Source organism: Rhipicephalus sanguineus, chromosome 11 (assembly GCF_013339695.2).
Source record: "Rhipicephalus sanguineus isolate Rsan-2018 chromosome 11, BIME_Rsan_1.4, whole genome shotgun sequence".
NCBI lineage: Eukaryota > Metazoa > Arthropoda > Arachnida > Ixodida > Ixodidae > Rhipicephalus > Rhipicephalus sanguineus.
Genome location: NC_051186.1, coordinates 134,084,615 through 134,097,022, shown reverse-complemented (window position 1 = coordinate 134,097,022; position 12,408 = coordinate 134,084,615). Strand labels below are relative to the sequence as shown.

At 43.0% G+C, this 12,408-nt stretch overlaps 2 protein-coding genes across 2 annotated transcripts; one reads left to right on the top strand and one right to left on the bottom strand.

Moving 5' to 3' along the window:
* Window positions 1-1,286: 1,286 nt before the first annotated feature.
* Window positions 1,287-6,396, bottom strand: LOC125756298 (uncharacterized). Its single transcript, XM_049410780.1, has 5 exons — window positions 6,182-6,396; window positions 5,995-6,105; window positions 2,982-3,232; window positions 2,096-2,306; window positions 1,287-1,443 (listed from the first exon to the last, which is right to left on the bottom strand). The coding sequence occupies exons 1-5, from the start codon at window positions 6,357-6,359 to the stop codon at window positions 1,313-1,315; spliced, it is 882 nt and encodes a 293-aa protein (XP_049266737.1). The 5' UTR covers window positions 6,360-6,396; the 3' UTR covers window positions 1,287-1,312.
* Window positions 6,397-6,840: 444 nt separating this feature from the next.
* On the top strand, window positions 6,841-10,076 carry LOC125760375 (uncharacterized). Its single transcript, XM_049420389.1, has 2 exons — window positions 6,841-8,238; window positions 8,724-10,076. Exons 1-2 carry the CDS (start codon window positions 6,960-6,962, stop codon window positions 9,992-9,994), a joined length of 2,550 nt encoding a protein of 849 aa, XP_049276346.1. The 5' UTR covers window positions 6,841-6,959; the 3' UTR covers window positions 9,995-10,076.
* The last annotated feature ends 2,332 nt before the right edge of the window (window positions 10,077-12,408 follow it).

Genomic DNA, 12,408 nt, shown 5'->3' with positions numbered 1-12,408 from the left:
GTACGTTTGAAGCAGCAAGCACGAAGACTAGGTAAATTTGTGTACTATCCGTCATTCCCACGGTAGCTGAACGATCGCAGCGCCAGAGTCCCCTCTAGTTAATTTTAGGAAACTCTATGGTTTCACCGAGGCTTCACCGATGTCCTCCGTGGCGATGAAGCTGACGTCTCTGCTCCAAGGGTCTTTTATAGACGTAACGTCGACGCGCGCGCACGCTCGGCACAGCGACGCTGCGCTAGCAAACGCGCAGTACTCTATTAGCCCCGAGAACGAACACTGGCGGCGTGGCAGTCGCGGTGATGTGGCGTCACGGCAAGGACTCGCTTGCTCCGCGGCCGAGGATCGCCTTTTTCTGCGCCCGCAGCGTACCCGCTCTTTCGCGATACAGTGGCGATTACTGCTCATTCTTGCAATGCTGCAATGCAAATCTCCCAAGGTAGAAGGTGGAAGTTTACGCTACTAGCGGAAGTTTAGTGAGCTGTAGAAAGTTTGGATAGTATAGCTTGTAATGGGCAAACTCCCGTCCGAACGGAAGACTCACTGCGAAAGTGGTAATGCATGAGAGGAAGACATTCGTTGGTTTCACCGCCTACTCCAAGACATAAGGTGCTAAAAAAATTTGCGCTAATGGTTCTAACTCCATCACAACTTGGCGTAGACTACACGGTTAGAGCATGCGTCCTGAAGAATTACAAATGAAATTAGTACGTTTTCAATTCACTAACTACATTGCGGTCTATCGTACAAGTTATGTCTGACTTTGCAGATTATAGGTGATTTGACAAAATTGCGCTTTCTGCTACAGGAGACTCTAGATGAATCTGTCTATCATAAAGAATCACTTAATACATCCGGAACATTTAACAACATAATACTGCCACACACACAACCCTAGCAAAAATTCCCAATAGAAAACCAATAGCCTATTGGTTTATGAAACACCTATTGGTCTATTGGTTCCTATTGGTTCCTATAGGTCTATTGGTTCTTATAGGTCTATTGGTTCTTATAGGTCTATTGGTTCTTATAGGTCTATTGGTTCTTATAGGTCTGTTGGTTCTTATAGGTCTATTGGTTCTGTATAGGTCTATTTGTTTTGTATTTGCATATTTGAACTATATTAGCCTATTGGCAATGTATTAGTTATGTATCTGTCTATTTGCCATTCATTAGCCCATCACAAATGGTCTTGCATAAATGTGTCGTTGGTGTCAGTTTTCATGCAGAAGGCCCACAATGTGGTTGCGCTCCTACAATGACAACAAGAGTAGATGAGTGAGAAGTGTTCAAAATATATTATAAAAACTCAAATCTACAAGGGCCTTTTCTGTCCCTTCATTAGGTCTGCTATTTTACATGCCACTATTTTTCCGACACAACTGTGTCTCAAGGCAAGTTCGGCAGGGCTGCTGCACCGCCGTTCAAGGTAGTGGTGGAAAAATTCTGAAAATAGAGCCGTAAATCAAAATTGAATCAATATTTTTCACATAATAAAATTTAATTCTAGCAATACCAGTTCTCCCGGCCCCTACCAAAACCCTACCCAAATGCCAGAGGGCAGCACAAGAAAATGGAATAGGCGGATTGCCCTGCTTGCCATATAGCATAGCAAAGCTCAGCAAAAATGGAAAGTATGGACTAGCCATATGTCAATCATGAAGAAGACATCACGAAGTTATTTTAGCCAAGAGTCAAACTAAAATGGAAAGTTGCATTTTCTTCTGTCTTGTCATGCATTTCTTTGTCATCATGGGTAGTTTGAGTACTTTTGATTAATGGTACTGAGGGCCTACTAAGTTATCAGGCTTGTTCCAGAGTGTTCCTCTAGCGGTGAAAATAATGTCGCAGATTAGGTTTCCTTTCTCGATTACTAAAGCACTTCTGTGTATATTAATGTTTTTGACATTCTCAAGCATTTACTTACACTTTGACATAAAATGTTATTTGCCTCTCATATACCTATAATTTTGACAGCAATTTTGACGAAGTTCAGGGCGTAGTTAGAAATGATCTAGACATGTCATTCACTGCACATGTGAACGTCATGTGAAATATTACATACCCATTATAGCATTTTAAATAGGCTCGAGCGTACCTTTCAGAACACCATATTTTGCTGGATCCAAGGGTTGCTTGGCTTCTGTTTTAGTTCTATTTGATGCAGCGCCCGTGACACTTCTGTTAAAGAGGCCAGCAGTTGAAAATATTTTTACACTGGCCTCTCGAACAAAAATGCCATCTTTCGGGCGCTGCATCAGATGGTCATAAACTGATTTTTGTATCCACACACCGCTGCCCAGGAACACCTGAAACAATATAACCGCAGCAAGATTGTCACAAACCAAGTTTGCCAGTTACAAAAAATCAAGCCATGAAATACTATTTGTTACTCGACTGTTCATGCCACTGAAATGGGTAATTATGCCACTCTCAATTCTCACCCCACAAAAGGAAGGCAGCTACTTGTGGATAGTCATGAAAAACTTCATGGATATGAATATAGAACAGTGGGTGTATGAGATGGAATAAAATTACGGCGAAAAAAAGGAATATGACAGATACAAACGATTGGCACTGATTTATGAAATCACCCCAAGGTGAATTTTTTCAAAAAACGGTGCCATGCGGTCAGATACAGCACCAACTGGTGGTCTAGTACAATAAGCCTATTCGTTGAGCTCCCCTGATTGCTGCAATTAATATATAATTTAATATTAACAAGATTCTTTCAAGGCTATTAGTACTCTATCTTAATGCTCACTTTTTTCTTTCTGCCATGGAGCTGCACAAAACACAACACAGAATAGCAGACAAGTCCCCGGGCAGTACAACCAGGTAAAGTTCATTGCATGAATGGGAAGATCCAGCACGTCAGGGTCACAAATCTCAACATTTCAGCACAAAACTGAAAAATTTGTTTGAGCAGGTGAACTGGCCATTTGTTTGGCTGTACTAGTAGGAAATGAATGGACTACACAAACCTCATTGCCAATCTGTGAAAACTGCTTTGGGGGTCCCCGCGTCTCGCTGCTTTCAGAGTCCTCCTGGCTTACTGAGTTTTGATTAGCCTCTTCTGAGGACTCTGGCCTGGTCGACAATGCCTGATCAGGTGCAAGCACAGCCGGTGAAGTAGTTTCTGCTCTTTCAGGTGAAACCCGCACCGGTGGTGAAGGTTTTTGCTGGAGTTGATGCACGCAGCGAGGCTGTTTTTCCTTAGACAGCCAGTGGCTTTCTGCACAAAAATACACAGTGGTATAACCATCAGTCTTCTATGCCCACTGCAGGACGAAGATTTCTTCTTTCTTTCTCCAATTAACCTGGTCCTGTGATAATTGCTTCCACACTATTTGCAGTCCAGAACTCTGAACACCTGCTGTAGACGTGCGATGAATAGTAGAGGAGATCATACCTCATTTATCAAGAATTTTATTGCTTTCTTCATTAGGACTATGACAGGTGTGGAGCTGCTATAGATTTATTCCAGTATCTTTACATATGGTATGTGCACAGCCCAATTCTGCAACACCTGCTTGACTGTGGAGGTAATGAATCCAACATTTTCTCATAATCTGTGAAGTCTGTCCACAGGCGTTGGTTACATTCCATGCACTTTTCTGGGCATATTTGACAGTGGGAATATGGTCTACTGTCAAATAGACTGAACAAAAAAAAACCTGGTAGATCAGGTATATGCGGGTCTCCTTAAAAATGATGAACAGATTCTAGAAAAGCGGGATACCCTGTATATGCAATACCTCATAATTAACACTGTACCAGACACTAGGAAAATTCTATCATCTAAATAATAAGAAACAGGACATCAGACTTCAAAAAATACCGGCCAAAATCTTCTGTCCATTGCCTAAAAGGTAGTTACAAAGGCAATAGCCAATATAACTATGACGACCTTCAAGGGGCCCTGCAACACTTTTTGAGCATGGTCAGAAAACGTTGCCAATCGGTAGTCAAGGCTCCCGAGAACACGCGTGCAAATATTGTAGCGCAGCACGTGGCCTAAAATTTACAATAAATTCTCAAAGTAGGCTAAAAATCGCCTTCTGTTCTCTCGATAAATGACGCTACAGGCTGAAAAATCACCGTCTCACAGGCCAAGTATGAGCCATAGACTGATTTGAGCATGGCGCACTCAGTTGTTACTGGGGCCGCGACTTGTCCACATGTGCCCACGCGATCACACTAAAAAGCCGCGCGTTCGGAGAGAAAGGGAAAAAAAAGAAAAGGGCTCAAGGTCATGAGACGTGCATGTGTGATGTATTTTCTCTCTCCTTGCCATCCCTCCCTGCTTAGCTTCCAGCACTTTTATTGGGATGAGAAAAAAAAAATGCAATTGCAGTGTGCTACAAATCCTTGTAACTCCGCTCATACGGGACAGATCCTGAAAATTTTTACGGTGGTGATTTCGTGAGGCAATGAGCTACTTTAGTGAATCCATTCCATGGCTATTTGTAAAAGTGTTGCAGGGCCCGTTTAAGAGTTAAAATCAACAAAAACAAAAAAATCATGCACTCGAGAGACAATCATTATTTTCAGCTGAATAGCCTTTAACGTTCATCATCGATACAACTTCAATATAAGTTAAACAGTCATAACAAACATGAACCAATAATGTGCAAGCTAGCTCTTAAGAGATAAAAATTTACCATCGACAATGAAGTAAGAAATGTGACAAAATGCAAACCTGTCTTGAAGATCCTACTACACAATGCTTTTTCAAGCATTTCCACCCTTCCGTTTAACTTTTCATTATTAGTTTTGAGCTGCTCGTTCGCAGCTTTCAACATGTCATTTTCTTGTAGCAGTCGCTGGGCCTCGGCTTCCCAGTCTGGGTCACTGCGGCCCTTTCTGGGAAAAAGTGCGTCCATTTGCTCCTCTCGAAAAGCATCTTCCGCTTTCTTTCTTGATTTGCGCTGCTTGGCAGCTTTTTTCATAACCTATATTTAAAATAGAGATAAAAGAATGTGACCAAATGATAGGAGGTATTCACATGACGTCATGTGCAAGGGGTGCTAGCGTGGTGGTCACCATACTTGTAGTCTCGCACGTGAATGTAGTCGTCAAACCACAACAAAAGTTCTCTGGAGCACCGCCAAACATCAGGCTGTCAGAAAAATGTGGTAATCTTCACTGCATAAGCAAATTATTTGGTACATAGATTTGCTTAAAGCTGATACATGAAGAAAAACTGTCGTTAACATTAAATTACAGAAAACTCTTAAAAATCTATTCCTATCTGTAATATGCCTTTTTCTGGGATGACGGCCACTAACTCTCAACAAGACAGCATGAAATAAATTAGGATAGGGTATTTTCACAACGAGGCAATAAAAAATACATCACGGATTGTAGGTGCGGCAGCCTAGATTTCATGTCCTTGCCTACCCAATCACAGGAAATGAGCTGGATACCACATATGCTACATAGATGCTTACCCAGTTAAAGTTACTGCTTAAATAAATCGCATGCTGTGCCTATTTTTAAAATGAATTATACACAGGCTTTAGCTGGCCTACATTATATTTTGTTGTGACGATATGTGGAACAAACTTGATAAGCCGCTTGGCGCGCTCTACTGCGTACTACATGCCGCATAGTGTTAGTACGAGACAATAAACGCGTTTTCGACACAAAACGCACGTCGCGCATACAGGACGTTCAGCACAGCGGACGGCAGAAGTTGACCACGAGGAACAAGAAAAGGCTGAATATATGTCCGATGCTTCGGCAGGCAGTCTTGAATTCGCATTTCTAACCTGTTCTAAAACGCGCTAACATGTACTGCGCAGCTCGACAGTTTTCTCGGAGCTAGTGGTCTCAACTTTTCACGCCGACAGGGCGTACACAAAGACAAAGGGTTAGCGCGACTTCTAACTATGGTAACGGGCAGAACATGTGTGTCTGGCTTTTAATCTAAGTCTTCGTTTTGTAAAAGCATACTGAAAAGCACAAAAACAGACTGCGCACAATCTTTCTAACCTCCGCTAGCGAGGCTGCGCTTGAGACCGATGAGACATCGCTGTCGTCCGACACCGGAGGCTTTGGCCAAGGAACTCGTTTTTTCTTGTTGTTCCGCTTCCTCCTGTGTTTCTAAGAGAAAAAAAGTGCTATAAAACAAGGGCAAAATGCAAATAAATACCATGCAAGCGGCATGCGCGAGACTCACCAAACAATCGAAGCACTTGGGCCTTGAAATACCCTTTTTGCTTCTCGTCCTGCCAGTACACTTGGTACCATTTTTTCGAATCGAAATCGTGCACATCATTAGCTGCGAAGTGCTTCATCTTACTCACGCTGACGACAACCTTGGCGTTATCATCGCGGAACCGGACCAGAGCGTACATCGTGTAGGTTAATTAACGGTCAGCCAGAGAATGAGACTCTCACTGTACCACTGTACATCATACACAATACATACGGCTTAGCTTGGCCGCAGTCTGGGCTTGTCTTCGTTCGGCCGAGCACGCACGGCTGGTCACAATATTTTCTCCTATATATATATATATATATATATATATATATATATATATATATATATATATATATATATATATATATAGTTATAGCACAACTTCTACGACTTAGCCTAAATATTTTTATAAAAAATAAATATGGTTCAAAACATTTTCAAGCTTATAACTTGGCTGTGCCAATTAAACCATGAAACGGGTGTTAAATAAAAAATCCGGGGGCGCGCACACATGAAGGCTCCCTAATATGTTCACGCATGCAGCGCCGCCCCGCGTCTACGCCGAACACTGGTTTTATGTCGGGCTTTCGGGCCATGTGCTAGCCATGTGTTCTATTGTAGTTCTGTGCGTTCTGTGGTGCGAGTTCTCGATCGACAGAAAGGTGCGTCTGTAAGTTCCCTTTGTTGCACTCCTACGACTCGTCGCCCTTTGCTGGATCATCGTCGTCGCGTCAAATTAAAGCTACTTGCTTCAATGGATGAGAGCGATGCAGAAGCTGACTGCGCTTCTCAACCTCGCCTTAAGAAGCGGAAGCAGTACTTGGAACCCGGAGAGCATTTCGTGGTTCCGCGAACAACGCTTTGGCGGCTCGGGTTCCAGACAAGTGGTTCCAGCGGGGTTCCAGCTCCGGTTGCAGGCTGCGGTTCCAGCCAGGTGACTCTAAACGCAGTGCCAACAGATTGCTTCTCCAGTCCAGTTACCTCACACCCGGAGCAGAGTGACGATGAATCTAACGATAGTCATCGGTCAGCACGTTGCGCCGACGATGCAGTGTGCGCGGAGGACGGAGCCAGCACGCACAGCGCGGGCTTGACGGAGGATCAAGGCGCAAGCAGGCCAAGCGATGAAGACACCGCGAGCAACGTGGGAGACTTTTTAAAGCTCTTCTCGTGTGAACCTTTGCCTAACTCAAAGTTAAGCGTTGCCGACGCTATGGTCCTGTTGATGGCCTATGCGACATCAGCAGGACTGAATTGGAGTGACATGGAGAAGCTTGTTCAAATAATTAATCTTCTACTTGGAGCTGAAGTGCTGCCGTCATCGCAGCATTTGCTACGAAAGGCGTGGAAGAACTGGCAAGGGGAGTTGATTCAGCGCCATTACTTTTGCACATCATGCAGTACGCGCGCTGTGAATCCAACTGGACGAGATTTCGTTTGCTCGAATTGCGATGCACAAAATTGGGCTCACAATTTTTTTGCTGTGTTGAGCTTAAAAAAGCAGATAGAAGTTTTGCTTTCTAAGGAGGAGTTAGCCGTGGCACTGTTGGATTCCCTGAAAAGAAGAAAAGATCGAGGCAGTGGCTCGGGAAGTTGTGGAACTGTAATGACGGACATCACAGATGGCGCCTTGTACCATAGGCAGATGGAAGGCTGCCAATGGAACGACTTATCGCTTGCCTTCAACACTGATGCAGCAAAAGTATTCAATTGCAACAAGACTGCACTGTGGCCTATTCAATGCGTCATTAATGAGCTGCCTGTGGCATTGCGCTGGGGCAACGTGTTATTGGGGGGGCTTTGGTTCGGCAAAGGCTACCCAAAAATGGGCCAGTTCTTGGATGTTTTTGTAAAGGAGCTCCTGGACACCGGTTCCGTGAAGTGGAAGTGCCATGAAGAAACGCTGCAGTCACGCATCGAAGTGGTCTGCTGCTGCGTAGACGCGCCAGCTCGTGCAGCAGCGCTGAACTCGAAGCAGTTCAGCGGGTATTTCGGCTGCAGCGTTTGTCTTCACAAAGGAGAAAGACACAGCGGTAAGTCACAGTTTTGTTTTTCTTGTATATAAATGTTTCTTACACTGTATGCCACAGAGAATAGCAGTCTGTATATTGGACATTTTGTGCAACCCTATTAGGCAGCTAACATCAATTCCCCTAGTATTTGTTGGTACTTAGTAGCCTATTCTGCATTTCTTTGTGTGACTGTTATGTCGTGCACATTGATACAATCTCTGCACCATTTATCGCCATAAGTAGACAAAAATCGGAGAGGGGGGTTGGAGGGCTTGGCTGCTAGGACGCTTGCATGCTTATAAGCGTGCAAGCCCCAAGTGTTCAGTGTGCAACAAGCCCCCCCCCCCCCCCTTTCTTACCTGCTTCCTAGGAACTCTTAAGACAACCTTGGATCAGCTGCTGCCTTAGCTGTCTGATATTGCTCCTATATACTTTGATGATATTGATTTTAAGACTTGCTCATTTTGTGCTGTACCCTGATTAGTTTGAATGCCTCACTTATTCAGGGTCCATGAAGTATCCAGTGCTTGGAAGCCCAATGCCTGCCCTACGGACAACAAGTCAAGTGAAGTTGGACATGCAAACAGCCGTGACAACTGGTGAACCTTCGCATGGTGTTAAGGGACCTACGCCACTTGCGAAACTCTCAAAATTTGATTTAGTGTGGGGCGTATGCCCAGATTACATGCATGCTGTGCTTGAGGGTGTTGCCAAACAACTTGTCGAAATATGGCTAAGCCAGGTCCAGTCGCCAGCTTACATTGGGGAGCCATCAAAGTGCCAAAGAGTGACTGCACGGCTTTTACGCCTAAGGCCACCTCAGTTTTTCACACGACTACCACGTACACTGGATGACCGCAGCATGTGGAAGGCCAGTGAATGGAAGTGGTGGCTTTTATTCTATGCCGTTCCATGCCTTGATGGTATTCTTCAAAGGAAGTACCACGAACATCTGTGCCTTCTAGTCAATGGCATTTTTTTTTTGCTGAAGGACAAAATTTCGGAAAGTGACCTCAAAGAAGCGATGGACAACCTTTCGAAATTTGTGCACAGGGTTGAAGATCTGTACGGCAAGGCGGCGATGACATTTAATGTCCATCAGCTGCTTCACCTGCCACAGAGTGTGCAGCAGCTTGGACCTTTATGGTCCCATTCAACATTTGTGTTTGAATCTGGAAATGGCACATTGTTGAATTTGGTTAGTGATGCAAATGGTGTCCCCCATCAAGTTCTTGAGCGTTTTGCAATGCGCCTACAGCTTTCACACCTGCTGCAATCTGCGGCTTTTTCTGAAAAAGCACGGGCACTGTGCAAAAAAATGACTGGCACCTGTGCTTTAGAGAGCCCGCCTGACAGGCCACTAGGCAAAGGCATTTTTTTTACAGAGATTTTAAGTGACGAGACAGTTTTCATTGAAAAACTGGGCTACTGTCCCAAAAATGTCATGGAATACAAGAGGGTGTGCCTCAAAGGACAAGTTTTCCATGTGCATAGTTATCAGAGAACAAAAAGAACGTGCAACTCCTATCTGAGGAGCAAAGATGGTGAGCACTACGTGCTGAATAATGTTTTTGTGCTGGAAGATGGAACATGTGTCCTTTTATGTCAGAAGCTTGTATGTCAGAAGCACAAAATAGTGAACCACATGCACATCTGTGCTGATGTTGGAGATCAAATGGTTTTGCTTGGTGCTGATGTAGACAGAGTTTGTGTCGCGATGAAAGCTGGAAAGACATTGTACATTGCCGACATACCTAACATGCACGAACGGGATTAAGTGTAAAAGTCGCAGAAACTGGAGCATATCTGCTTTTACTACTGTATTTATCATGGGCTTTCTACCGTACGCATTTTGGTGTGTGCTACCATTGCTGCTGGATTGCCTGAAGGCATTGCAAGGATATAAAGAAATTATAAGGACCTGCAGAGTCCCTTATGTACACGTATGATATAACAAGTATTAATTGTTGAGGTTTAACATCTCAAAACCACGAAAAGATTATGAGGGACATTATAGTGGAAGGCTCCAGAATTTTTGACCACCTGATGTTCTTTAACAGGCACCTAAATCTATACACGAGACTCAAAACATTTTTGCCTCCATTGAAAATGCGGCCACCACGGCTGGAATTCAATCACGCTACCTTCAGGTCAGTAGTTAACCACTAAACCACTGCAGCAGGATCCTTACGCATGCAAGAAAAATTGGTTGCACACAAACTAGACGAGGATGCAGAAGGTGGGGACAAGCAAGCGCAAATATGAACAAACTGGCCCAGCAGGAAGTTCTTATGATCCTTTGTGCTCAAGATGACTCGAAAATGAAGGCCAGCCAGTTTAGCCATATTAGTGGGCACTTTTTATCTCGCTTAAGTGCTGTAATAGTGAAGTAAAGATGGAGCTTGTGCAGTCATGTAATATTTCCATTTTTTGTGTACATATATGTTTTTACTAATGTGAATGCAATGAAGATGAAGTGGGCAGCTCGCACTTACCTCACAACGCAACCTTGAAATATATAGGTCTAAGGCTTTGGCCATAAAAATATTCATATGCCACATGTTGTAGGAATCAGTGTTATATGTGAAGCATATTGCATATATTTGCTCATCCCATGTAAGTAGGAGTTCTACAAAGCATTACCAAATAGATTAATGCATTTGTGTAAGGTGTTTGCATGGTGCAAGGGGATGTGTGTTGACACTGTTGTTATGACAACAGTGGCATATAAATTTTTTTTGTATTCTGACGAATGAATGCTACCTCTTCCGGTACCTCCACCAATCCTGAAGTTCATGTAACGTCATGCAGTCACAGTGTAATAAGGTATAGTTGCTTTCGATAGCCACAAGGTCTGCTCACCCAAAATAAAAGCATGCATGCGTAAATCGGAGATCAAGGGGATTTTTATTCTTTTTTTTCCAAAATCCATTTTCCATCAAGAATTTGACAAGGAACTGAAACAAGGAATACTAGTGAGTTTGAGGAATGTTGTGTGAAGTAACAGGCCTGAATTTTGGGGAAACGAGGCATGCATATTGCACCATGACAATGTGCTGGCTCATACATTACTGCCTGTTTGCAGCCCCACTGAGAAAAACATTTCACTCTGATTGGGCCTAATCACTGCTGTCTCCAGAACTAGCATTAGAAGATTTTTTTTTGTTTCGCAAATGTAAAGGCAAATTAAAAGGACAATTTCCAAGACCTTGAGCAATTTAAAACAACGCAGCAAAGTACCTGTGCAGTGCCCCAAGAATTGCATTCCAGGAGGCTTTCTTAAAACATGGCAGAATCGCCATTATAGAGGGCTACTTTTATGAGTGCGGTGCTTAAAATGTGCAATGAACTATGAATTTGTAGAAAAGTTTGGCTTCTTTTTTAGCATGCTTGGTATATTTGTGTATTTCACTTTTTTGTTGTTGTTGAAATGTGTTATTTGCATATTTGCGTATTTATAAGCAGTGATATAAGTGCTGCCCCAAACAGTTTTGTTGGTAACTGCTCCAAATGTGCTCCGAAACAGCACTGAGAAATGTAGATGGGGGTCTTTGACCATGTAACCAACTCACAAACCCTTAAGGAATTGAAAACAATCTGTATGCTGTCCATGTAGTATGCTTGTATGCAGTTTTCTCGACTCTTGATTTATGCAACCAGAACTGGCAAATCAAGCATTTGTTCGTTTAGCTGTTGTTTTTTTTTTCAACTTGGCACACAGGCAATTTTGTTGAATTGTGAAAATTACAAGATTGCTTTTATGTCATAGCTATTATGAACTGCTGTTTTGGCAACAGTTGTGTGTGACTGTTTTCTTCTGTAATGTGGTATTGAGCTTCACTTGTTTGGTATCATTTCTGCTAGAAGTGGTGGCATTTTAAATATACAGCTGATTTCACGGCACGTTTGATAACTAACCAGGTTTTTATTTGTTTTTTTCTTGCAATTTACATTGACTGCTGTTCGTGAAATACATTTCATAATAAGTATTGGTATTTCTGAGATACTTTGGCAATGCTTTCAATTCCAGGATTTGTATGACATATTTTGTCATACGCTCGTAAAATATCAATGCCTACTTCAAACTAGCGTTTTTTCTGCTACAAAAATACCTATGGCTGGTCCAAAGTAGTACTTCTGCTCCAAAACCTGCTCCGAAAAGTAAAAGTCACTTATATCACTGATTTATTT